Below are 27,903 nucleotides of genomic sequence, written 5' to 3'. Positions count from 1 at the left end.
TCTGTACTGAGTGAATAGAGATTCAAGAGTCCCTGGATGATGGTCACATCACAAAAGTGTAATTTATGTGTGGCCTTTCTGCAATACTTGTTTGGTGCTTGTTCACACTTGCCCCAACCATTGTCAAGTTTGCTAGCTTCTGTACTTTTGTACTATAGGAACAAGGGGCTGTTGCCTGCCATTGGCGGAGAAAACATTTCCGCCAATACAGATGCTGTCTGTGTTGCCCAGTACTCAGATAGCAGGACTTGTCTCTTCACATTCTCTCAGCTCAACTTTCAAGCTAGATGGAAACAGCTGCCTCTGGCCATCATCTTTGTCCATAATTGTGAAATAGAATTTTTCCAGCTACCCAATTCTTTGAAAAAAGTTGTAGGATTGGAGTTTTTTGTTTGCTTGCTTGCTTTGTTTTGTTTCTTGAGAGAATGAGAATTTTCATAGCCTTTGAGGGATCTTTTGAACCATTTGATGTTGCAACAGATGAAACTGTGGAAGCTGTCAAGCTGATGATAAAGGTATGTACTTTGTCCCCACGCCACTAAGATGTCTACTAATTTTAACTACGCCATGGCTTTAAACTATACATGGGGTAGAGATACTATTAGATACATTTTCAGCAAAGAGGAAACTAAAACTATTTGAAAATACCATTATTTGCTTATACAACAGTTTGATAAGAAGATAGTAACCATGGAGGTGTTAGACAGGAAGCAAACTGAGTCAGTAAATTCTCAGGAAAAAAAAATTGACTTCTCCTTATGAAGTGTGTGGGTTGTGCACTGTCCTTTTGTTCTTCATAAAAGGACAAAAACATGACATTAACTCTAAACTAGCTAAGTAGAGCATGCCGGTTGTTGGATGGTACATTTGGTGAGTGAGCAACTGTAAAGATACAAAGGATTTTGGAGGTGGAGAGGACTTCAAACAACCCTGAACTACAGCCTCATTTTGCACCCAGGGAGACTGAAGCTCAGAGAGGTTGACCAGCTTACCTACAATTACAGAACTGGAATAAGAAATAATTTGGATTCAGTAGCGTTCTCATAAGGAAATAATACAGGAAATTAAGACAAATATTTAGGTCTTGACTATCAGATGGTATTTAACTTGGAGATGATTATTCCCATCTAGTAAGGTGCATTTATTGAATCACAGTTACATTAGTTAAAAGAGATTACTGTGATTACTGAAACCTAGATCTTCTAACACAGAGGCTCTTAATCTTTCTATGTCTTGAATCCTTTTGGCAGTCTGGTGAAGCCTATAGACTTCTCAGAATGTCTTCAAATGCGTACAATAAAATACATACAAAGAAAAGAAAACCAACTATATTGGAAAATAATTTTCAAACATTAAAAAACAAATTTGTGATATAGTACATTTGGGCTTCTTTATTTACACCTTATCAAATTTTAGCAATGCATCTAATAACTTATAATTTCAAAGTAGTGATCAGTATATTTTGAGATTTTTGCAACAACTATAATGATATAAAAATAATCTGTGATTCCTATTGGTGATGAAGTCATAGGTATAGCCAACTACTGCTTCTTTAGTTTGTTGCCTACATACATAATTGAAAGAAGATCTCAGTTTCATTCAGAGTTAATAAAAACAAAACATAGTTTTTTCCCATCTAAACCCTATTCATAACCTTCTGGAGAGGTCTATAGGCTCCAAGTTAAGAACCCCTGCCTCATACTTCTTCATCTGTCCAAAACACTTTTATAATGCTCAGTGGAAAAAAATGTAAAAGAAGAGAGGTTATATTACTGGGAGTCTAGTAACATCGAGATATACTGTTTTCATAATATGCTATTGATTTTTAAGGATTATTTCCACATTCCTCTCTCTGAAGATGAACAAGGCAGGTGGTATCTGGAGCTAATATATGCTGGAGCAGCCCTAAAGGACAGCTGGAGTCTTGCTGATGTTGGAATATCTTTTGGTTCAACTCTCAAATGCTTTGTTAAGGTATGATGATCAGAATAACAATTGTTCTAGATATCTACCTCATTTTGAATAAAGTTGTGGATAATTCAACAAAAGTCATTTCATAACTTAGGAAGAAGTTTTCTCTTCTTGTTTTCTCCTCTCTTCCATTTGTCTAACTGGTCTTATGCACAATTTCTGATGTACCGGGAAGTAAGGTGTAGAGACTAGAGGGAGTTTCCCTTGTTAACTCCTTATCTCCCTTCCTTCCTCTGTCCCACTGTTGCTGCCCCAAACTGTCATCCCAGAACATCTCATGAACCAATACTGGAATGAGGGTAGGGGTGGATCTGAAATATTGATGTTGAAAGAAAATTCAATCACTTCCTTGGGTCCCCAATGGATTAAGAGCAGGGGAGTGAGGAGAGGTAAGAAATTCTCAGCAACAATAAGAGTGAAAGGGCAATTTCTACATCCAAATTCAGCCAGAGTAGTCATTCATGAATTAGGTGTACATACCTACCTGGAGACAGCCTTTTCCATTTATAGTGTCCTTAATTAGTGGTTTTTAATTGGGGGTCCCTGCATGGGTTTTAAGAACTTTACGAAACCCTAAAATTACAAAATATGCAAAATTATGTGCATAGAGATTTTCTGGGTGGAGGATCCTTAATTTCTGAAAATTTCTTCTTCTTTTGTTTATTTTTAATTTCTGACAATTTCTTAAGGACACAGGTGACCTAAAGAGTTTAAGCATTGATTTCTAGGGAAGAAACGTTATTCAATACTAGTTCTTTATTCTATATGAAAACATGAGACTCAAGGAACCAAGTAACTAAGTACACATTGTCTGCTAAATGGGGCACTAATTTTCTCATTTTAGTATTAAAAAAAAATTTTATGATAGCCAAAGCTAACTTTTTTGTTTTTTAATATATTTCATTGATTGACTAAGTGGGAAGTCTATGTTTCAAAAAAATCTAAGATAGTTATTACTAACTAGTAAAACAGGACACAGAAAAATTAGCATTGTGTGATTCCATTTAAGTAAATAAAAAATAACATATTTGTACATGTGTTTGTAATGTTTTATGAGCATTTATTCATGTATTATTGTTGTATTCTTGAAGAATGTTTAATTATCAAAAAGATAAATAAGACAACTCTGATTTCTTCTTTTCTCCTTCTGACACTAAGAAAATTATAGTATAATACTACTTTAGGCAGACTAAATTCCATCTCATTTCTTTTTTTTAATCTCATTTCTTAAATGTCTTTCCTTATGTATTTAAATATATTTATATACCATGTTTTTGGTACTGTATAGGATAAACCCTTTAAAGTATCCTGGAATTTTTCAGTGCCAATAATGATGTTTGAGAGTTTGTTGCTTGCTTACCTAGAGAGAGTGGCACAAGTTTATTACTGATATTTGAGCAGCTGGAGGGATGGGATTGAGCCACAGCTATTCAGGGATGTACATAATGTGTGTTAAGAGTATGAATAGTATACTATTATTTAATTCAGCACTGGCTTTCTTTCCCTTAATTTAAAATTCTAACTTTTATTTATTTTTGAATAGGTAGTACATTCACATAGATGACAAGAGATATAAAAAGTATATACAGTAAAAAGTCTTCCTCCCACCTCTGGCCCCCAGTTTCCCTCCCCAGAGGCAACATATTTCATAGTTTTACTTATAAAAATATTCCATAAATTCTGCCAATAAAACATCATCTATCACCGTGGTGCAAGCTATCTTTGCACTGAACTCTGACCTTTCCCCGGAGTTTAAACTCTCAGTGGAAAAAAATAGGGTATAGAGGTAAAATGGGTTTACTCAAGAGAGGCAGAATATAATTATGCATCACAGAACTGGCCAACACACAGGGTTTAAATAAAAACGTTCATGTTCCATGGAAATCTTAGTGATCTTAATCTTCACCTTCTCCAGTAGAAACACATTTAGAAAATTTCATATGACTGGTTTTGGGAAGAAAAACAGTATCTTGAATCTGAAGGAAGAAAATTACCTGCAAAGACCATAAATACTGGTTTTTCATCCTGACTTAATTCCTGTTTAGATTAAATGATAAAAAGAGGCCTATTTCAAAATTCCACACTATTTACTAAGTATGCATAATAGTAGTCTAAAATGGGATTACAATGACAAAAATACTACGTGAAAATATCCCATGCCTCAGAGAATGCAGTCAGACCAGTTCTAAGCTATCTAATCTATTTTATGTAACAAAAGGCTGCATTCTAAGTCATATTGTTGCTTTATTGCATAATTAGATATATACAAATTTAAGTAGTACCTTTCCTATTTAACTATGCTACTTCATGCAGTTAGTTCTACCTTCTGAGAATCTTGGAAAGCTAGTCTCTTCATTTATTTTGCACAACTTAGACATATCAAGATGTAAACAACATGCTTTTGCGAAGTTTAAAAATTTGCCAAACAAATTATACAAACAATTATAAGAACATTTTAAGAGCAACTATATGCCAACAAATTTGACAATCTGGAAGAAATGGATGCATTCCTAGAGACATATAAACTACCAAAACTGAACCAGGAAGAAACAGAAAACCTGAACAGATCCATAACCAGCAAGGAAATTGAAGCAGTAATAAAAAATCTCCCAACAAACAAGAGCCCAGGGCCAGATGGATTCCCCAGGGAATTCTACCAAACACTTAAAGAGAATTAATACCTATTCTTCTGAAATTGTTACAAAACATAGAAATGGAAGGAAAACTTCCAAACTCTTTTTATGAGACCAGCATTGCCTTGATCCCAAAACCAGACAAAGACCCCACCAAAAAGGAGAATTGCAGACCAATATCTCTGATGAACATGAATGTGAAAATTCTCACCAAAATACTAGCCAATAGGATCCAACAGTACATCAAAAGGATTATTTGCCACGACGAAGTGGGGTTTATTCCTGGGCTGCAAGTTTGGTTCAATATCCACAAATCAATCAACGTGATACACTACATTAATGAAAGAAAGGACAAGAACCATATGACCCTCTCAATAGATGCAGAAAAAGCATTTGATGAAGTACAGCATCCTTTCTTGATCAAAACTCTTCACAGTGTGGGGATAGAGATGGCATAAAAGCCATCTATGAAAAACCCACAGCAAATAACATTCTCAATGGGGAAAAATTGAGAGCTTCTCCCCTAAGGTCAGGAAGACAACAGGGTTGTCTACTATCACCACAGTTCTCAATATAGTACTAGAAGTCCTAGCCTCATCAATCAGACAACAAAAAGAAATAAAAGGCATCCAAATCAGCAAAGAAGTCAAACTCTCACTTTTTGAAGATGATATGATACTTTACATGGAAAACCCAGAAGACTCTACCCTAAAACTGCTAGAACTCATACAGGAATTCAGCAAAGTAGCAGGATATAAAATCAATGCACAGAAATCAGTCGCATTTCTATACACCAACAATAAGACAGAAGAAAGAGAAATTAAGGAGTTGATCTCATTTACAATTGCATCCAAAACCATAAGATACCTAGGAATAAACCTAACCAAAGAGGCAAAGGATCTGGACTCAGAAAACTATAAAGCACTCATGAAAGAAATTGAGGAAGACACAAAGAAATGGAAAAACATTCCATGGTCGAGAATTAGAAGAACAAATATTATTAAAATGTCTACGTTACCTAGAGCAAACTACACATTTAATGCAATCCCTATCAAAATACCATCAACTTTTTTCAAAGAAATGGAATAAATAATCCTAAAATTTATATGGAACCAGAAAAGACCCCAAATAGCCAGAGGAATGTTTACAAAGGAAACCAAAGCTGGGAGCATCACAATTCTAGACTTTAGGCTCTATTACAAAGCTGTAATCATCAAGACAGTATGGTACTGGCACAAAAACAGACACATAGATCAATGGAGCAGAATGGAGAACCCACAAATGGACCCTCAACTCTCTATGGTCTACTAATCTTCAACAAAGCAGGAAAGAACATCCAATGGAAAAAAGATAGTCTCTTCAACAGATGGTGTTGGGAAAATTGGACAACCACATGCAGAAGAATGAAACTGGGCCATTTCCTTACACCACACATGAAAATAGACTCAAAATGGATGAAAGACCTCAATGTGAGACAGGAATCCATCAAAATCCTTGAGGAGAATACAAGCAGCAACCTCTTTGACCTCAGCCACAGGAACTTCTTCCTAGAAACATCACCAAAGGCAAGGGAAGCAAGGGCAAAAATGAAGTATTGGGACTTCATTAAGATCAAAAGCTTTTGCACAGCAAAGGAAATAGTCAACAAAAACCAAAAGACAACCAACAGAATGGGAGAAGATATTCACAAATGACATATCAGATCAGGGGCTAGTATTGAAATCTATAAAGAACTTATCAAACTCAACACCCAAAGAACAAATAATCCAATCAAGAAATGGGCAGAGGACAGGAACAGACATTTCTGCAAAGAAGACATCCAGATGGCCAACAGACACATCAAAAATTGCTCAACATCTCTCGGTATCAGGGAAATAAAAATCAAAACCACAGTGAGATACCACCTCCCACCAGTCAGGATGGCTAAAATTAACAAGTCAGGAAATGGCAGATGTTGGCGAAGATGCAGAGAAAGGGGAACCCTCCTACACTGTTGGTGGGAATGCAAGCTGGTGGAGCCACTCTGTAAAACAGTATGGAGGTTGCTCAAAAAGTTGAATATAGAGCTACCCTATGACCCAGCAACTGCACTGCAGGGTATTTGCCCCAAAGATAGAAATGTAGTGATCCAAAGAGGCACCTGCACCTCAATGTTTATAGCAGCAATGTCCACAATAACCAAACTATAGAAAGAGCCTGGATGTCCATCAACAGATGAATGGATAAAGAAGATGTGGTACCTACACACACACACAGATGCACAATGGAATATTATGCAGCTATCAAGAAATGAAATCCTGTCAATTGCAATGACATGGATGGAACTAGAGGGTATTATACTAAGCAAAATAAGTCAATCAGAGAAAGACAATTACCATATGATCTCTCTGATATGAGGAATTTGAGAGTCAGGGCGGGGTCATGGGGACTAGGGAAGGAAAAAATTAAACAAGATGGGATCGGGAGGGAGACAAAAACATAAGAGACTCAATCTCACAGAACAAACTGAGGATTGCTGGGTGGTGGGAAGGTAGGGATAGGCTGGGTTATGGATATTGGGTAGTTATATATGTGTTAGGGTGAGTGCTATGAAATGTCTAAGCCTGATGATTCATAGACTTGCACCCCTGGGGCAAACAATACACTATATGTTAATTTAAAATATATATATATATATACACACACACAACAACAACAAAAAGACTGATGAATCACAGACCTGTACCCCTGATACAAATAATACATTATATGTTAATAATAAAAAAGCACTCCGAAATAAACTGTGCTCAAACAATACAATTCAGTCACAAGCCAAAAAAAAAAGTAAGACATGTACCTCCTACCATGATTTCTTGGTTTATTTGTAAAGGGGAAAGCCTAATTTTATGTATTTTCAATGATGATTTTTTAAAAAAGATTTTATTTATTTATTTGACAGAGAGATAGAGAGAGCACAAGTAGGCAGAGAGGCAGGCAGAAGGAGAGGGAGAAGGAGGATCTCCACTGAGCAGGGAGCCCAATGCGGGGCTCGATCTCAGGACCCTGGGATCATGACCTGAGCCGAAGGCAGCCGCTTAACTGACTGAGCCACCCAGGCGCCCCTTCAATGATGATTTTTGATGGTATTATTTATTTAATAACATCTGGCTTCCTTTAGTATAACTACCAGTGTTCCTTATTTAGAATATTTGAGGAGAGGTATCACATAGATAGAGAGATGCCTTTTATTATGTGCATAAGGTGAGTTGACAAGTTGCTGTTAATCCCCATCAACGTGCTCCCTCTCCAAATAACCAACACGAAGAAATGTCTCCCAATTGCTGTGCCTCATTAGAACTTAAAATGCATTTTCTCACAAAAGTGAGGTTTATAAAATGGCGGATAAATAGAGTTAAAATAGTAGAAAGGGAACTATGTTCCAGATACATCATGAATTAAGTGGGCCTGGGAAGTTCCTGGGGGCTTTAAAAAAAAAAAAAAAAAAAACTCTGTAGGTGCTAATTTTCTTGCAATTTAAGAACATAACTTCATTAATAACAAATATATTTTCTTACTTGCACTATTGGTTTCATCTAAACATTCCCATATGTTTTGCAGTTCTCCCTTATTACTTAAGAGTTTTACATATACCTAGTTATAGATGCTTATGTTTATTAGTATTCTGAGAAGCTCCTTTTGAACTTACTTTTTTAACATCATGTAGTTACTGGTTCGCTATGAAGAGTGACTTGGGCCTTTGCTACTTTGTTTGCACATTACACATTTAATTTTAAGTATAAATTAGTATCCGTACTAAGGGCTAGCAAGAAATCAGAGTAACCATCAAAGAAATAAGGAAAAGCTATTGCCTAAAATATAATTTTATCCAACCCGCTATCTTTTTATTAGTTTTTGAAGGGATTTCTTCCTGCTTATAAATACCACATGGATTTAGGATGGACTTTAATGGAGCCATAGGAAAGCGCAAGCATATTGAAAGGGAAAGAGTGAGTCCTATGTCCTTCCAATTTTTATTAAGTGAGTTTATGAGAAGCTATTGAGAAAAACTGTCCTAAGCACTTTAGACTCAGGAAGCAGAGGGCCGGAACCTGCTTTTGGCGATGTGAGTCACTGAAATGGGCCCCAGATCAAAGCACCGCAGCCTAAACTGCAGCTGTAACATTCATTACTCTTTAAAGGCTCTTTCAAAGAGATCTGCATGTTGATTATGTTATGGCAATGTGTGATCTGGGAGGAGGGGAATGAATGTAATGTATTACAATTCTGAAGCAGGGAGGGACTCCTGGGGGAATCTGGAGGCAAATTTTGATAGGAGAAAGGGGGAGGATAGAATAGAGCTGAACAAGAGAAAAATGACTGGCTAGGAACGCCCCTCACCCCAGATCCGAAAACCCAGAGGCCTGATGCCCACTTGTGAGTCTTGCTTACGGCGCCTCTCCAAGACTCCCACATGACAGGGGCGACTCCGAGCACACACGTCTGCCAAGCCGACAAGAGGCCACTGAAGACAAACACGATTGCCCTGAATCCGATGAAGAGGAAGTACATGCAGTTTCATTTTTTTGGTTCGAAAACTGAAAATGTTAATAGTCTTCTCCTCTCTGCCCACTTCCCATTTTCCTGGTTTGCCATGTTTCTAGTTTTGGTGTGTCTTGATTCATCTGTTGTTAACAGGAAGATTAATATTTTTCCCAAACTTTCCATTTGAACTTGACTTGAGATGTATCAGTGTCACTTGCTTTCCTATTTATATTGCAAAAGAAAAAAAAGGGGGAAATTTTTATCACTTATATTTAGAACTTCCCTTTTTAAACAGTAAAAGTAAATACACATTTTTTTAGGTTACACCATACGGAAAATGAAAAGCATAAAATGCTAAGTAAAACATCCCCCCTACAACATTGAACTCAGTTCCACTCCCCAGAGATAACCTCTCAGAAAGGATTTTAAAAATTGACTGAGGGTTTAGAAACCATAGTACTTCCAAATCAGAGCCCAGCATGATGGTAGAGTTGTTTCTCAACGAATACCTCCATAAGTGCAGTGTGGATATAATTATCAACACTCCTCTTATGTTTCTGGGTCTGCAGACTAAGAAGAAATGTTGCGAAGCCCTGCCAAGTCTCCTTCATTTTTCTCAAAGCAGGAGGACTCCTTAATAGTTTCAGGACGGAAGAACAGGAGTCAGACCAGGAGTTGGGAACTTAGCGGGCCTTCGCTTTCATCCTTAGCCCCCATGTCGTGGGAGTTAGAGGCACTCAGAGCCACCCTCCAAATGTTTTCCCTTGTTTCAACCCCTAGACAGTGCTTATTCCTGAGTTTCCTCTTTTTCTTTTCCCTTAGGAAGAAGATAAGCCAACTCTCTATGTGTTTAATGCTGTGACCCAAGAGACAATGCCAATGATGGAGAACATTTCCCTTCTTGGTCAAAAAGTGTCTGATCTGAGAACCCTGGTAGCTCTGAGATGTGGCTTCCCTGTGAGTGTCTTCTGTCTCCGGACCCCAGAAGGACTGGAGATGTATGATTGCAACACCCTGAGGGACTACCAGATAGACATCGGTACTGCCCACCATATTCAATACCAGCTACTGCTCAGCACTATGGTTCTTTGGTACCAGACGGGCAAAAAATGGAGGAGTTCCTTCCAAACTAAAACTTCTGAAACCTCAGTGGGGGTGTAAATGATCCATGCCCCTCTCTGGTATCTGGGTCTTTAGACTAACAAATAAGAAATGTCCCATAAACCTGCCATGTCTTGTTCTCTTTACTCAAAGCAGGATAACTGGTTAATATCCTCAGGCTAGAAGAGCAAGACTCAGACCAGTTTATGTTTTTCTCTTTCAAAATATATTGCAAGAATACACAGAAGCAAGTTCAAGTACATATCCTTTTTCTTCCTTTGAACACAGTGGTAGCGTATGATACACACACTGTCCTGAGCTTGCTTTATGCAATCTCATTTTAAAACACTGTTGGTTATATTAATATTTTAAATAGTGCAAGTGGCTACTGTACAGTATCCCCGATGGACAGATTAGTGAGTTGGCATTCATCCCTGATCAGCAGATTACAACCTTTCTTTAAATATTCTACTTCCACGTTGTGTCTGCTGTAGCCATACACCATTAAAACAAACTCAAAGGACTGTCTGATTGTTTCAACCCTATAGGAAAATGGTTCAAACTTTATAGAGATTCTTGCTTAAGGTGAATGAATCTTTGCTGACAATCAGCAGACATTAAGGTAATGGGCTGTCACATTTGTTGCAATGGAATTTGAGTTCTCCCATTTTATAGTCGGGTTTGTAAACATTGTTGAGTTAAGCAGGTTTGCTTTTTACACTGCTAAATTTGCATTTATTGTTACTTCTCCTATTATATCTGCTTATTCTTTCATGATATTTTTAATTGAGGCTCTCAAAACTTTGACATCATTTATCATCCCTGTTTTTGATCAAAGGAAGTGATGTTCTAGGATTTGTCCCCACGGTACCTCACAGTAAAGCACATACTGTTTTGCATGCTTGCCAGGGAATCAGCCCTGCCCAGAACATGGTGGGGACTTATGTGAGTAAGGACACACAAGAGGCATTTGTTCTCAAGCAATTTATGATCTAGTTTTTTAATGAAACACAAAAGAATACATAAAAAAAAATTCAGGTGACGGCTCTTTAGGCCTATGCTGCTCAGATCATGATGTAACAGTTTACAGCTAGAGCTAGAAGACAATTTAGAAATGGCTTCACCCAACCCCAAATTTTTACAGATGTAAAGAAAACAAAAATGTTCCAGATGGTTAAGGGTGTGTGAAGGACAACACACAGGCTTCCTAAAATGACCCTCTAGGAATGAGGGTTTTCAAATGTCAGGTTAGGGGCTCAAGCATGACCAGAGTAGACTGCTTTGGCCACCATGAGCACAGGGCATAGGAGGAAAGGCAAGGAAAGAAGAGCCTCAAGGAGAAGGGAGGAAAAGTCTTTGGTTGGCTTCATATCTTTGCCTAAAGCATCCTTATCATTCCTCAAGCAGCCAGTCCACCTTTTTTTAACTAGAGAGTAAAGAGGTTCTTGATCAGCCTACCTTCCAATTTCTCCCTTTCCCAGTCAATAAGTCATCCCTGGTACTATCAGGATTTGAAACTTGACCCCTCTCCAAAAGCAGTGGAAAAATAGAAGGTCTCTGAGAAGCAGTCAAGCTCATATTGAAAATCAAAGACTTATGTAGCTCAGTTAGTCACTACATGTATTAGCTCATATAAAAACACACAGAACTGCCTCTGCATTCCGAGCATTCATGACAAGGTGGTAGAAATAAGGCCTGCACATATACTTAGTTCTAATAGTAAGTCAGCTCAATGAAGGCTGAAGGGCTTAAGGAAAGCATTCTGGAGAATGCTGGGTATGAGCACACAAAGAGGTGGGAAATATGGTCATATGAAAGGGAAGACATTCCAGGCTTCTAAACCAGGAGAAAAACACAAGCCACAGGTTCATGAACATGGGCTTAATCCAGGGAAGACAAATATCAGGAGACTTCTGAAAAGCAGAGGAGACTCACTGAGACCAATCAGAAACACAACTGGGATCAGATTGAGAAGGGTCTTAGGGGTGAGGCAACAAAGCATAGGCTTCACATGCTGGCAACCAGAGCTATGCACATTCTGGAACAGAAGTGTTTAGCAGAAGTTTAATCAGGCAGCAAGCAGCATAAAATACAGAAAAGAGTTAGGAGAAGCAAGGTGTTATGCCAACGGGCACTTTTGAGAATCCCAGTATTAACTAGCTCCACCAGCAATGGAAGAGAGAGGCAAATCTGAGAAACCCAGAAATTAGAGACAGGATGTCAGGCTGAATCACATTTAAGAGGGAAGCACCAAGTCTCTGACACTAGGACTGTGGTGGTGAAATTGGGAAAAGGAGCTTATACTTTGGGGCCTAAACTTTAAAGAAAGGCAGAGAATGTGTGCTTTCTCTAAAAGTTACTCTGCTACTTAGTGGCAAAGCTGTAAGTTCAACTGACGTCTTCCGATTCTCCTCCACGACAAACATGGAGTGAGGGCTTAGTGGTGAGTTCAGTTAGTAGATGTTGCTGTAGGTGTCCTGCCATGGAGTCAGGGACTAAGCCCTATGAGAGGTGCTTTGCTTTGAGAGTCTATACAGAGAGGGACATGTCAAGGGCCAAGGGCCAGTAGTCAGGACATGCTGAAGTCAGGGCAAGTAGACAGCTAATAGGAGTCAGAAAATGAGACATGTAAAGCTGTCAGAGGTGGGAGAAAAGGTGGGACTTTGCATTGTCACAGATGACAAAGGAGAGAGAGTTTTTACCATGCTGGTAAAAGACCAAAGACAATGTCTGAGAAAAACCTTTTGATTTGGCTTAAAAGTCATTGGTGAACCCAGAGAGAGCAGTTTTAATAAAGTGGATAGAGACAGAAAGATTGTAGGGATTAAGAAGATGAGTAATAAGAGGATAAAGGGATTTTTTTTTTGGTGTAGAATATTTAATGATTAACTTGTCAAGAATTTATCAAAGCTAAACATTCCCTACTACATGTGATTTTGTGACTTGAGGCTTAGTGGCACATCATATAGGTCCAACACACACACACACACACCTTTTTCTTATACCACTGTATATGGGACAAATGTTCATTTTAGCCTCATTTCATGTTCTTAAATCTCTATCCTGCCTTTTGCTTTCCTCTTGCTTATCTACATGTTTGTCTGCTAGTTACTCTGTCCATATTATCTATATGCTTGAAAACTGACATTAATCCTTTCTGGAACAAGGTGTGCCTAACAAATGAGTGAATGAATGAATGACTTCCCTTTACAGAATGCTGCCACTGGTATACCCCAATGGTAAAGGCCTCATGGCATGTATTCATGGCCAGAGTGAGCAATCACAATCAATCTGTGGGCAGAGTCCTGGGAGTTCAGACCCTGAAATCTCAGCTGGCTCCAAGGCCCTTCTACCAGTCCTTAGGCCCCTTGGAGATCTACCATGCTGTTTTAATTCCTTTTACAAGTGAGGAAACAGGCTCAGAGAAGTTAAGTGACCTGCTCAAGGTCATATTGCTAAGAAACGGTAATCACACACTCAGGATTGGGTTCTTTCCAACAATTTATAGTGCCAACCCAGAATGCTTTTATCAATATCTACTTATTGGTACTCTAAGTTCTGATCAATGTTTTGTTTTGTTTCTCATTAGGGGAAACCCACACCAGAGAAATGATTTCCATATCAGATAGGCAAATATTGACCTCAAAGTATGTATGCCCCCAGGGATAGAGGGACCACATGGGGAGAGGTTGCAAACAACTCCCTAGAATGCACACTGTTGCTCATACCTGCTTTCCTGCATGGCTTGCCACGGTGATGGGTTTGCAAGCAGAAAGTGAGCAGATCCAGGGTTTGTAGATATATACAATTTTGGGGGGTCTTCTTTAAAAAAAAATCCAAAATTAAGAATAGAGAATTAAAAAACTCATGTAGTGAAAGGTCCTGAAGCTTAAGTCTCATTAGTTCTACTTTCATTCAGTTATAGAATTTAACTGTATTTTCTGGAGCAATGTACCATTTTTCTTTCTTTTTTTTTTAAGATTTTATTTATTTATTTGACAGAGAGATCACAAGTAGACGGAGAGGCAGGCAGAGAGAGAGAGAGAGAGGGAAGCAGGCTCCCTGCTGAGCAGAGAGCCTGACACGGGACTCAATCCCAGGACCCTGAGATCATGACCTGAGCCAAAGGCAGGGGCTTAACCCACTGAGCCACCCAGGCACCCCACCATTTTTCAAGTAAATTTCTATTTTCCAACAGAACTCCTAAGCTTACAAAGGAATTTAACATGTGACAAAGAGGCATTACAAACCAATCGGGATGGAAGTATTATCCAATAAATGGTGCTGGTTAATGTGCTTAGACGTTCTCTGGATAGGGCGTCTGGGTGGCTCAGTTGGTTAAGTGTCTGCCTTTGGCTCAGGTCACGATCCCAGGGTCCTGGGATTGAATCCTACATCAGGCTCCCTGCTCATTGGAGTTTCTCCCTCTGCCCCTCCCTCCCTGCTTGTGGTCATTCTCTTTCTTTCTCTCTTTCACAAAAATAAATAAATAAAATCTTTAAAAATAAAATTTTAAAGGTTGAACATTAAGAGAAAAACCAGCCATTATTACCTTTGTTCTTTGAGGAATTAGGACTGCTTCATTGCAAGGAACTGAAATTAATAGTTACAAAACCTGTAACAATTGCTCCCAGATAGGGTATTAAAGCAGAATAAAATTTCAGAGCTTGATGGGAGGTGTTCTACTGCTGATGAGGATTTAAATCATATAGGCTTCTCTGTAGTTTTCAAAATCAGGGTTCATCAACAGTGGACAGGTTGAGCTAGGAAGAGCTGAGATCCTGAGTCTAGACGACCACTTAGGGAAGGGCAGAGGGGCCAGGAAGAGGAAAGTTAGTCTCAAATAAGTACTGCTGGTGGGAGCTCCGGGATAGGCAGGCAGATCAGTCTGCAGCTAAAGGCAGGAAAGCAGAGGGTAACCTCAGGGAGATCCAGCAGGGACCTGGTGGGTGAATCATAGCATAGCATCAAGGTAGCAAATGAATAAATAAATAAATGACATAAGAGGTGAAAAACTAGATAAAGCTGGTTGTTGACATCAGAGGCTCTGACAACATGTAACAGAAATCTAACCCCAGAGATTGGGGTTCAGAGTAGGAACTTCAGTTCCAGGCTCAGAGAACAGATGGACCTCAGTTCTGAAACCCAAAAGGTAGAGTAGGATACAGGCACTCATATTCTGGGGCACTAGGTGGGGGCTTGGTCAGGAGGAATCGGGCAAGTTAGTAGAACTGGAACAATATCCAAGCAGGATGAACAGGAACACCAACTTCCCACCTGAGCCTGGAATCTTAACATATTCCCTCTCAGTGGAATTAAGATTATTCTCTGGGCCTGGGGCACCTGGGTGGCTCAGTGGGTTAAGCCGCTGCCTTCGGCTCAGGTCATGATCTCAGGGTCCTGGGATCGAGTCCCACATCGGGCTCTCTGCTCGGCAGGGAGCCTGCTTCCCCCTCTCTCTCTCTCTCTCTCTCTGCCTGCCTCTCTGTCTACTTGTGATCTCTCTCTGTCAAATAAATAAATAAATAAATAAATAAATAAATAAATAAAAAGATTATTCTCTGGGCCTAAAGCTTGGCTGGTTCTTCAAAATGGAGGCTGTGTGGCCCCAGATGTGGAAGACAAAGGAGGCTGGGGTACAGTGCCAAGCAAACTTTTCAATACTCATCTGTGGGTAAATTTTATGGTAAACTACAAACAGCAAATCACTTTTAAATCAAGAGATGAAATAAATGCAATTTGAACAGTGTTTAAAGTCCTTTGCTTCCAGTGCTACCCACAGGAATCAAACCTTTAAATAAGAAAATTAAGTACAACAAGAAACTTTAGAGAAACTAAATCTATGGTGTCAAGGATGGTAAATACCAGCAAGTATTTATTATGAACCTACTATGTGTCTGAGCCTTGTCCTACTGCCAATGCCATCATATTGATTCAAAGGCAGCCAGCCAATCTACATATTGTTCAATGACATCAGCCAATTAAATTCTTGTTTGGAGACAAAGGTAACATAAAGGATAGGAATGTAGGCACAAGAGCCAGATTGCCAAGGTACAACTCCTGATTCCACTCCTTACTGGGTATGTAAAACCCAGGCAAGTCACTTAATCTCATAGGGCCTCAGTTTCTTCAACTGTCAAATGAAGAGAATAATATGAACCACACTTAGGACTGTTGTAAATTTTAAAGATATTTATTTATTTATTTATTTATTTATTTATTTATTTATTTGACACAGAGAGAGAACAAACAGGCAGAGAGGCAGGCAGAGAGAGAGGAGGAAGCAGGCTCCCTGCTGGGCCGAGAGCCCAATGTGGGGCTCAATCCCAGGACCCTGGGATCATGACCCGAGCCGAAGGCAGAGGCTTTAACCCACTGAGCCACCCAGGCACCCCTGTTGTAAATTTTAAATTAGCTTATTCGTGTAAAGTATTTAGAATAATGTAGAGCATATAATAAGCATTCAGTGAATATTAGTTATTTATATTCAATATATTATTATTATTAATTATTTTTAGTCTTGTGAATTCAAACTGGGAAATATAGACAGATAAAACTGGTTACCAGTATAGCAGAAAATGCATGGTGCCATGAAGAAAGGTTGGGTCGTGGCGAAGCAATGTTGCATTTACAGTAGTAGAGAAACTGTAAGGGAGCAGCAGGGCAGCCTGTCAGCAGAGAAAGAAAGAAGACACAAAGAGATAGAGAGGGCTTGAGAGAGAGAGAGATCCCGGAGCCCATGGGAGAGATGGGGAGTTGCCCATCTGGAGAGGTGTCTTTGTTCCTAATGCACAGCAGATCTGGCCACTGTCTCAGTATAATAAACTCCATTTTCTTGAGGGCCTCCTTGCAACCCAAAAGCATAACTAGAACAGAGTCCACAGACTGGATGAGACATGATGCTTGAGCTCAGAGAGTTCTCTATTAGTGTTTACAAACTAGCAATTCCAAAACAAAAATGTATTTTCTTTTTTTTTTTTTAAGATCTTATTTATGTATTTATCTGACACAGGAAAGGAGAGAGAGAGCTCAAGCAGGGGGAGTGACAGGCAGAGGGAGAGGGAGAAGCAGGTCCCCCGTGAAGCAGGGAGCCCAATTCAGGACTCGATCCCACCTAAGGTAGAAGCTTAACCAACTGAGCCATCCAGACATCCCCAGAAATCTATTTTCAATGATCAAGAGTTTCAACATACACCATGGTGGCCAGTTGAGCGATTCCTTTAACTATTTGTAGAGGTGAAACAAGGACATAGTTAAGAAGAGCTTCCCAGAGGAGGTGATACCAGTTTATGTTGCATCATAAACTATTAGAAGGAGGGTGTGGGGGAAGAATCACAAGAGTTCAGAGACCAAAAGAGCAGCAAAAGAAGAAGCCTGAAGGCCAGAAATACCCTGATGTGTATCCAGAAGTGCAGGAGAGCTTCTGGGTTGCTAAGGGTTCGGAGGTCAGTACATGGTCAAAATGGATTTGGGGAATAGGGTAGAATTTCATTCAACAAATATTTACTGATTATTTACCATGAGCCAAGCACCATTGAGAAAAGTGGGCATTACACTGTGAGCAAGAGCAGCAAGATGTCCTAACCTCTTGAAGTTTGCAGTCTGGTGGGAAACATAAGCATCAACAGAAAAATAGTGAATTTTAAGAACTCTAAAGTATAAAAAACAAAAACAGGACATGGTAACAGAGTTATGTGGTAATATAGAGGGAGGCTATTTTAGATGGTTAGCCAGAGGAGGAGGTGACATTTGAGCAGAAACCAGAAGAAAGAGATGGGGAGGCTGGTTGGTGGTAGCTTCTAGAAGTAGATTTAGGTGAAAGATCATGGAGGTCTGAAAGAGGATGGAGCTGGTTAGATGGAGGCAAGGAAATGGTTCTTAAATCTTCACGAGATATACTTTACAGGCCTAAGCTATTGTACAGATATAGGGCGCAAGAAAGGGAAGGATGAGGACCAACTCTTAATCTCTAGCTGAGATAACAAGGAAGATAGTGGGGTCACAACTGAGATGAAAGATGATGAGTTGCCTTTCAGAGCAATGGGGTCATAGGGCAATCCCTTAGATGGTGATGTCCCCAGCAGGTGGAATCTGGAGCTGGAGCAGAGGCCTGGAGTGGAGGTTTGGACTTGGGAATGAAGGCCATGTGCGTGGTCAGTGAAGCCAGTAGGGTCACTGAGATTGCCTGTTAGTCAGCCAACGAGTATTTAATGAGCACTTACCAAGTGCCAGGGTGTGTGGCAAGTCTTTTCTTTTTCTTTTTCTTTTTTTAAAGATTTTATCTATTTACTTGACAGAGAGAGACACAGTGAGAGAGGGAACACAAGCAGGGGGAGTACGAGAGGGAAAAGCAGGCTTCCCGCCTAGCAGGGAACCCAATGTGGGGCTCTATCCCAGGACTCTGGGACCATGACACAAGCCAAAGGCTGAGGCCTACCGACTGAGCCATCCAGTGGTCCCTGTGTGGCAAGTCTTGAAGGAGATTTTTTTTTAGTGGAGACATGAAAAAAAGATCTCCGAAAAGAAAAATGGTTTCAAGTACTGATAATAGGAGTTGGGAAGAAGTTAAAGTAAGGTCATAGGATAAAGAATAATGGAGTGGGAGGAGCCAGTAGAGGCCAAAACAGTCTTCTGTAAGGACATAATGCTTGAATTGAAAACTGAAGAAGGACATTGTCCTGTGAAAAGGATGAAGACCTTTTGAAGCAAAAGAAAGTATGTCCTCAGGTCTTGCGATGGGAGTGGACTTGGTGTATCTGAAGGACAGGTGAAACGTCAGAGTGGCTGGAATGGAGTGAGTGAGACAGGCTGGAGGGAGGTGCGAGGTGAGGGTAGGCCAGATAGGAAGGAGATGGGTTTTATCCTGAGGGAATGCATAGAGAAAGAAGAGAAGGCTGAGGAAAGAAGATTCCTGAAAACACCACCCTGAGGAACAAAGGGAATGCGGTGCCATAGAGGGAGACCAGAAGAGGGTAAGTGATAAATTCTCCAGCAGAAATGAACATATTACTTTTGTGTTGTTGCACACAATGGCTATCTTGCGATGGATAAAACAAAAAGGTCAGGGGTGCCTGGGTGGCTCAGTTGGTTAAGCATCTGCCTTCGGCTCAGGTCATGGTCCCAGGGTCCTGGGATGGAGTCCCACATTGAGCACCCTGCTCCTTGGGGGCCAGCTTCTCCCTGTCCCTCTATCTGCCACTCCTCCGGCTCATGCTCTCTCTCCCTCTCTCCCTCTCTCTATCAAATAAATATATAAAATCTTTGAAAACAAAAAAACACGAAAGGATCATTTAACTCCACCCTTAGCCCGTTTGTGAGCTACAGGTCCCAAAAGCCCATCGGTCCTGCCAGTTTCTTTAGTTTCCTCTTCCAACATAAAGGTTTGAGTTTACATGGTGATGTATATATCAGCATGGAATCAACGTCCACAGGACTGTTTTAAGATAACTGCAGAAACTATTTCAGCATTATAATGGAATGGAAGGGCACAGAACCTAAAAGTCTTCTCAAGTCGATGAAGGCCTAAGCTGAAAATAGCATCCCGGTCTACTTATTCCAAGGTTACTTTTCAGTTTGCATCTAGCTTATGCCTCTGGTTGGAAAAAGCTATCTTTAGAAGTTTGTTTTTTTTTTTTTAAGATTTTATTTATTTATTTGAAACAGAGAGAGAGAGAGAGATCACAAGTATGCAGAGAGGCAGGCATAGAGAGAGAGGAGAAAGCAGACTCCCCGCTGAGCAGAGAGCCCGAGGCAGGCCTTGATCCCAGGACCCTGAGATCATGACCTGAGCTGAAGGCAGAGGCTTAACCCACTGAGCCACCCAGGCGCCCCTCTTTAGAAGTTTTATGGATTGCCACACCACAGGGAGGGACGGGAACCATTAACAACCTCTCTTGATCCACAGGCACGACACTTCGTTTGGATGTCTGGGATGGATGGAAGGAATTTCTGATGGGTTGTCTTCTGGGACAAAAACTTAAAGTGCAACGCTATTTATCGAATGAAGGACCAGTACTCAAGTACGGAGATAAGGCAAATGCTAAATTAAGTACTTTTTTACTAAACTTCTATAGGACGTTGAGTCTGCAATTCACTCTGTGGCTGGGTTGCTGCACTATGCTGGTTCCACTGAGAATGTCTCAAGCAGATGTTCTTACTGAGATATTTGCTGGGATAAGATAGCAGGGATGTCACCAGGGCTGACAGCCTTTGGTGACAGATGGCAGTTCAGGTAGACTTTCCTCAAGAAATGCTAACAATTTCAACAAGTGACTTCAGTTTGGTTTGGAAATCAGAGTTTCCACAACACTTTTGAAGCCTATCAGAATAAGTACCTTGCCACCCTCATATTCAATTATTCTAAAAAGCACTAATTGCTAACTGATTGGCTGAAAATTCTAGCTCCCTCTTCGTAAGCTGCCAAGTAATTTTTCAAAGTTTTAATACAAGGCTTTTGTACCTACTTTTGCCATACACTTGTGGCTGAGGCAGTGGGCAGTAGGCTCAGAGAAGCACACGGTCATGTTAGCATGACTCTGCCATCAGCAGCAACCCTAACATGTAAGCTGCATTACTCTTACGGTTTTAATTCACTGGTATTTTTGGACAGTGCTCCCTCCTGGTGATTTAATCATGCTTTACAGAAACCCACACATGCACCAAGAACTCTAAGGGCTCTAAGAAGTGACAGAGTAGAAAACCAGCTTTTGTAATTTTACATATTATTCAATATTTTTTAAAGATTTTATTTATTTATTTGATAGACAGAGATCACAAGCAGGCAGAGAGGCAGGCAGAGAGAGGAGAAAGCAGGCTCCCCTCAGAGCAGAGAGCCTGACGCGGGGCTTGATCCCAGGACCCTGGGATCATGACCTGAGCTGAAGGCAGAGGCTTTAACCCACTGAGCCACCCAGGCGCCCCATATTATTCAATATTTTAAAAGTAATTTCTAGGGCTCATGCTTAAACACACACACACACACACACACATGCATGTATGAATAGAATGGACAGAGGCACAAAGGGAGGAGAGAAAAAAGAGGGAAAATATATCAAACAGTTCAGAAAATACACATGAACAAACTAAAAAACTCCTTTTATTCTATTCTGCTACCCAATCAGCAAATACCTATTGAGCATGTACTATGCCAGATCCTAGGTATATAGCAAAAAACAAGATATGGCCCCTGCCTTCTGCAACCTTGCAGTCCAGCAGGGGAAACAGAAAACAAGTTACCGATTCTTGCAGAAGCAGAATTGCAAAATATTTAGGGGCACAGACTCCAGGATCCTTCTGTCTAGGTTCAAAGCCCCATCCCTGTTTAGTTGTATAAACTTGGGCAAGTTATATAATCATCCTGTATCTCAGTTTCCTCTTTGCTAAAAAGGGAATAATAATTGCATCTATCTCATAGAACTGCTTTAGAGATTGCATGACGTAGCAATCATAGGAATTTAGAAGGGGGACTGGCACATGGTAAGCAGAACATAAATGTTAGGTGTTGTTGCTCTTACTAGTCAGTATGAAAGTGTTAGGACACAGACATAGTGCAAGATGATATGGGAACGTGTGGTTCAGGTGCAAGTATCCTGAAAAAGGCAATTGATGAGATCTAAATGTTTGAGTAAACAGTAGGGAGAAAGAAAAAAAAAAAAAGATATTCCCAAACAGATGGAACCACACGTACAAAGTCCCAGGGGGGCAAGAGAACAGATTCAAGGAACTGAAACAAGTTTCACATGGTGGATCACTGAGTGAGAGGGAGCTAGTGGCCAGAGGCTAGAAGGATAAGAAGAGGCCAGCTCTTACAACTACCCATAAGAATGTAAAGGAATTTGAACTTTATATTTTAAATGTTGGGAAGATATTTAAGGTAGAGAAAAGCCAGGATGAGATCTGAGTATTAGAACGTTGGCCCTGGTTGCAGTGTGAGGAAAAGAGGCAGGCAGGAGACAGGTTGACCGTGATGAGGTTGACAGTGGCCGGAACTAAGCTAATAATGACAGCAGAGGTAGGGCTAAGAAAACAAACTACAAAAAGATACATTTGGGAAAGAGCATCAGTAAATCTTGGTGAAAGAGTGCCTCTAGCTCTCATAACTTCAGTGCTAAGGATGAAAGCAAGGGCCAGTTAGTTCATCCAGGAGGGGCTCTTCTCCCCAAATCAAGAAAACTGATCCCATCCAGAGATGCTGATTTGCATTAATGAATTTTGACAAAAACTCATGTGTGAACCAAAATGCCAGTGTATTAATGTAATCGCTCTAATTAGTTATAATCTAACCACCACAATTCTAATCTAACTGTAGGTCCCAGAGACCCACATGTTCTGGGCAGGTCATCTTCCTTACACAGGAACCCACATGCACATCAAAAGATGGTGTGGTGAGTGTGTAACCAGTGAGAGGAGAGTCGCTTATTTGCAGTAGATTTCAGATGATAGCAGGCAAGCTTGTCTCCGTCTCTATGATGGGGTCAGAGAGTCGGGCCCAAATATATCCTGTATCTGTATCACTATATACCTAGCGGGACCCTATCTAGGTTTGCCTCCCTGATTCTTATCTCTCCAAACAGCCTGCACCAGTCATTCAGCTTATGCCTTATGGGGTATTGTAGGGACAGCAGGAAGGCCAGTGTGGCTCTAGCACACTGACAGGGAAGGGGGGTTGTGGGAATGGGGGCAGCGGCCAGATTAGATTGTGAGAGGCTTTGTAAGCCAAGGTAAGGAGTTAGGATTTCGATTGCAGTGGGAAGTTATTTGAGGGGAAGAAGAGGAGCTCCAGTTAGGAGACTGCGGCACTGGAGGTAGTGCTGGTGGGGGCGCAACCTAGTGGTTTCAGTCAGAATAGCAGTAGAGACTTTGAGAAGCCCAAAATAAACACTATTGTTAGAAAAGACAAAACAAACAAATACACAAAACATTCAAATTTCTTCGTGCTGGATGTCTTCCAAAACTTTCCCACTTAATATAAAGCTTGAGGGGTGCCTGGGTGGCTCAGTCATTTAAGGGTCCAACTCTTTGATTTCAGCTCAGGTCATGATCTCAGGGTTCTGAGATCAAGTCCTGTGTCAGGTTCTGTGCAGGGCTTAAGATTCTCTCTCTCCCTCTCCCCCTACCCCTCCACCCTCTCCTTCCCTCCCTCTTTAAAAAAAAAATTAATATATATATAAATATATATATATATATTATTTTTCCCTCAGCATCTGAGTTTCATAAGAAAGAAAACCACTCTAAAAAAAGCACTTTGAACAATTTACCTGTGCATAGTGGGATAATATGGCTAAGCAGGACCTGTGCAGTTTATTTTTTTTAAGACTTTATTTACTTGAGATAGAGAACATGTGCAGAGGCTGGGGACAGAGGCAGAGGGAAAGGGAGAAGCTGACTCCCCACTAAGCAGGGGGCTCGATCCCAGGACTCTGAGATCATGACCTGAGCTGAAAGCAGACATTTGACCAACTGAGCCACCCAGGACCTGTGCAGGTTAACCTATATATTACCATATGCCTTTTCTGAATTTTTTTACTTAAAAGTTAGGAAGAAATAAACATTTTAACTAGCATGCTTTGTGGTTATTTAGTGTAACTACATTTATCCATTTGCTGACTTCCTAAACACTCACCTCTACTTATTTCATTCATTCAGGTATCAGAAAAAGGTAGCCCTGTACATCGCCGCCTTTTATGGGTACATTGAGCTCACTGAATGGGCCCTGAAGCAGGGTGTGCAGCCCGAAGAGGCTGTGGGTGTTCACCCCTGTCGAGCATGGTGCCATGAAGCCCTTCATGCAGATGTCTCTAAATGCCCCATTCATGCAGCTGCAGAAATGGGCCAACTGTTGATTCTGAAGGCCTTTGTCCACTGCAGCGTGCTGTGCCTGGAATGCAAAAATGCAGCAGGACAAATTCCCCTGACCATCGCCTTTAAACACAAGCATAAAGACTGTGTATTGTATTTATTGAGTAAAATGTGGTCCACAGTTTCTTTTCCGAAAATTTCAGTCCCCATGAGGATTTATATTAAAATAAAACAATGGGTCCTCAGAGCCCTGAGTCACAACCTTAATAAAAGCCAGCTTTGCAGAGCAAGGGTCTCTGGGGCAAAAGTCGGAGACACAGTGATGGTGGATGGTTTCAGCACACCAAAAATGACCTCCAAGAGCTGGTACAAGGCTAGGTGCGAGGATTCACAAAGCACTGTGGCCAAGCTACCGCCTCTCAGGGAAGAAACTGCAAGCCGGAAACCTGTCAATCCTTTGGCAAATTCACAGCACGACACAAAACAACAAACCTTGAAATTGCCTCCGCTGGTAGATGCAAGTACACTCTCTGAATTACAAAGACATCAACAACAGCATCAGAAAAAAATTACTGCCGCAGCTAGGAAAAAAGAAAAGCTCATAAAAAATACGTATCTCCCTCAAGTCCCCCTCCCCCCAGTTTCCAGAGTGGGCTACTCACACCCATCTTTTTACTATGCAACACCCAAAGCGGACTTTTTACTCAAATCCTCCTTGGTGTGTTTCTCGGAGCACAGTGGTAAGACTCCAAGGGAGAACGCCATCTACTGCTTAGCTGTGGCCAGGTAATGTTTTCTTTTTAAACATACAAGGGCAAACCTTTACTAGGGCATGTCTAGGGCAGGGAATGGTCCATGAAGCCCTACCATGCCATATAATGTAGTACAGGTTGTTCCAGTGCATCAGTATCCGGCTTCAAGGACCTCATCTTAGCCTTGTGTCTAGGACTGAATAAACCCATTTTACCGGCCAGACCAATCTCTGTAGCACCTGACTCCTCAGGCTTGCAGAAAGAAAGGAGACACCGTACAAAGAGTTGTATCAAATAGCAAGTTCCCTTGCTTATTCTTTTTTTTTAATTAATAAGAAATTGTTAATTATAATTAAAAGGAGAAGGGGGAAACTTGAAGTATGGGAGAGAGGCATCAAAAGTGTCATGGAAGACTGGATGGTGATGAAAGGGGAAGGAAAAAAGGAACAACTATGAAGACTTCAGTTGACTTACTGGGCAAGACATACTGGTTGGGGAAGATCTATACTGGACAGTGTGATAGAGTTGATATTAATATTTTAGGTCGTTTAAAACGTAACCCATTGTCACATTTAAAGCCAGAAACAGATGTATCAGGAGTGGACTTTTCAGGCATATTCATTTCATAAGATAAACTTTTGCATATTGGTCATCAGATTTCACTGAAAACACAACTCTGATCAGATCTCAGGTCCCATCCATTACTTATAAGGTATAATTGGATGCTAATATTACAGTAGAAATATAGATTTATGAGCGGCTTTTCCCCCTACTCAACATAATGAAAAGGAAAGAACAAAACAAGTCTAGATTGTTTTCGTTGCCTCTCTGTATTGGTCTTTGGTTCGGCTCTACTTTATTTCCCCTAAACTGTTGCCACCTAGTGGTCAGAGAAATTTGGGCTCTAAAACTGACAAAATTCAGGACTGCACGAGATTGATAGAAGATGAAGAAACTGCTTACCAACTTCGATCTTTGTAATTTGTGATACAGCTCTGACTAGAATGCATAAAAAGAGATATTCTAAAATTCTAGAAAAAGACTAAAAATTGATTGGTTGAAAAAATCACATAGCCATCTTAAAATCAGGCTGTAAACGTAAGAAAAGAAATACTGATTAGTTTTATCAACAGATGCACATTAGAAAGCAAACAATGTACTTTTAAAACATTCTAAAGTGCTTATTATGTCCCAATAAGTGCTAGGCAGAATGCAAACATGCAAAGGGAAAGCAAGGAGTTAATCCAGAACATTAACGATGAGTTAGACAAACTTGAACAGAGTTCAAATATTTGAAACACTAAAGTACTTAATGCAAAATTGCTTCTCATAGATTTAGTGAATGCCCTTTAAATTTAAAGGACTTCATCAGACAAAAGGAACCAGGTAGTGGTGGCAACATGGTCAAGGGCACTGCTTTGTGAAGGGGTCAGAGAGAAATTTAGTTTTCAAAGAAGTAAGTGGATCTTACTTCCCTTACTTACTTACTCCCCTAAAAAGGCATTTTAGGGGAGAGGGAGAAACTGGCTGAAGGTGAGACTAACAAGGCAAATTGCACCTACGCTGAGATCTCTTTGTGTGCCCACGTGGAGAGTCCATTTATTAGGAAGTAGGTAGGAAGATCACAGAAGTTTTTTTTGTTTTTTCTTTTTGTTTTTATCAGGTAAGTCATATAAGCAGTTTATGTTTCTTTTTGAAGACAAATCTGGTGGAGATGTGTGGAAGAGTCACTGGGAAGAAGTCTTACTGAAGCTGTGGAAGGCCTACTGTAGATTTAGGAGGCTGTAATAAGAGAAACAAGGAATGATAAAAACCTGGACTAGAGCAGAAGTAGGTAGGGAAGAGGAGGAAATCCAAATATGAAAGATACTTTTGAGGAATGATCTGCAAAACTAGATCACTAATTAGATGTAGAAGCAGAGAGAGAAAGAGGAATGGAAGTTTGTTTCCAGGTGTAGAGATGGTGAGGAGATAGCAAAGTCACTGTGTTAGAGCAGGAACACTGAAAGGGGGCAGGTTTAGGAAGAAGATAAAAGATGTGGAAATTGGAAGTGTGGGTCAGGATTTAGGAGTCAAGGATATGTGAGTTGAACCAATCAGTAAGCAAGGCCTTCTAGGATGACAAAGGACAGACTCTCAGAGGGCCCCTCTGTAGTAAATCACATTTATACCCTACAGAGTAGGAGTGATCATATTTAAATCTGCAAGTCTTTATTAGTATATAGCCAGAGAAGAGCTACCATAAAACATAAAGTTTCATTGCATTATGGTAAAAGGGTATTTAATATCTTACCAATGGAAAAAAATGTGTTTTCGTGATGGGGGGAAAAGGAGGAGAGGGAGACGCATCAGGGAATATATGATGTATAAGGATGCCTGGGGGAACAGACAGAAAAGTTTCTATCTAGAGAATTCTATATAACATTGAGTGGTCTTCTGTTTCTAGGTGCTGGTGCTAAATTTCTAGTATTGCCTTGGTAAAATATTTCCAATGCTTCACAAGGAACTAGTTTGAGAAAGATTCCTGTTTTCTATTTTTACAACTTACCTTGTGTGACAAGATAAGCTAGCGACAGCTCCAAAATCAACCTGGAGATTTCTATCATTTCAGCAATAAATAGAGACAATATTGGACTTCCTTACAAACTATTTGTCTTATTTTCTTTCAGTGCCTTTAAAGAGAAACGATGGCTTCAGCAGTTAGGAATAGCAAGAGTTCTAGCCAAAAAGAGCATTTCTAACCTGACTACACAAGGAGGCCTAACAGCATGTGAAACTCCTCCTGAAATTGTGCTTTGAAAAGTCATGACAACTCCAGTTTGGGCAAAGACCTGATCCAATAGAAACTTCAGTTCTCATATTAACATTTCAAGTAACTAATGCTATAATTTCTAATAACAGTCCTAATGCTACACAACTATCAACAGTATATTTAGTGTTGAACATCATGTTTTCTTGAACTCCATCACTGTAAGTGAACATTTCAGGCATGTATTTTTTTACATAGTTCATTGAAGAATTCTTAAGAAACTGAGAGGAGTAGTCGCCTACAGTGGTCTTTCCTACAAGGTAGGAAAACTGGAAGAATAGGAAACAGGATGGGGGGAGGGTGAGAATTTTTACTGTTG

General features: G+C 40.2%; 1 protein-coding gene across 4 annotated transcripts; it reads left to right on the top strand.

Annotated features, from left to right (window-relative positions):
- Window positions 1–183: 183 nt before the first annotated feature.
- Window positions 184–27,749, top strand: ANKUB1 (ankyrin repeat and ubiquitin domain containing 1). 4 transcript variants are annotated; one of them, XM_047727617.1, is made up of 6 exons: window positions 184–515; window positions 1,831–1,974; window positions 9,948–10,164; window positions 20,131–20,245; window positions 23,871–24,809; window positions 27,445–27,749. In XM_047727617.1, exons 1-6 carry the CDS (start codon window positions 426–428, stop codon window positions 27,572–27,574), a joined length of 1,635 nt encoding a protein of 544 aa, XP_047583573.1. In that variant the 5' UTR covers window positions 184–425; the 3' UTR covers window positions 27,575–27,749. The 4 variants fall into 4 exon arrangements, with proteins under 4 accessions (XP_047583573.1, XP_047583582.1, XP_047583592.1 ...); XM_047727626.1 differs by lacking the exon at window positions 20,131–20,245 and adding an exon at window positions 13,816–13,873 and having other exon boundaries at window positions 291–515; XM_047727636.1 differs by lacking the exon at window positions 1,831–1,974 and having other exon boundaries at window positions 291–515.
- The last annotated feature ends 154 nt before the right edge of the window (window positions 27,750–27,903 follow it).

Source organism: Lutra lutra, chromosome 1, assembly GCF_902655055.1.
Source record: "Lutra lutra chromosome 1, mLutLut1.2, whole genome shotgun sequence".
Lineage (NCBI taxonomy): Eukaryota > Metazoa > Chordata > Mammalia > Carnivora > Mustelidae > Lutra > Lutra lutra.
Note: the sequence above shows the minus strand (reverse complement) of the source record. Positions and strands in the feature narration are given on the sequence as shown.

Excerpts from the sequence above, each read along its gene's own strand:
- ANKUB1 (XM_047727617.1), top strand. The coding sequence starts at position 426 with ATGAGAATTTTCATAGCCTTTGAGGGATCTTTTGAACCATTTGATGTT. Across the intron at positions 516-1,830 it reads CTGTCAAGCTGATGATAAAG|GATTATTTCCACATTCCTCT; the intron begins GTATGTACTTTG and ends TTGATTTTTAAG. Across the intron at positions 20,246-23,870 it reads AATGAAGGACCAGTACTCAA|GTATCAGAAAAAGGTAGCCC; the intron begins GTACGGAGATAA and ends TCATTCATTCAG.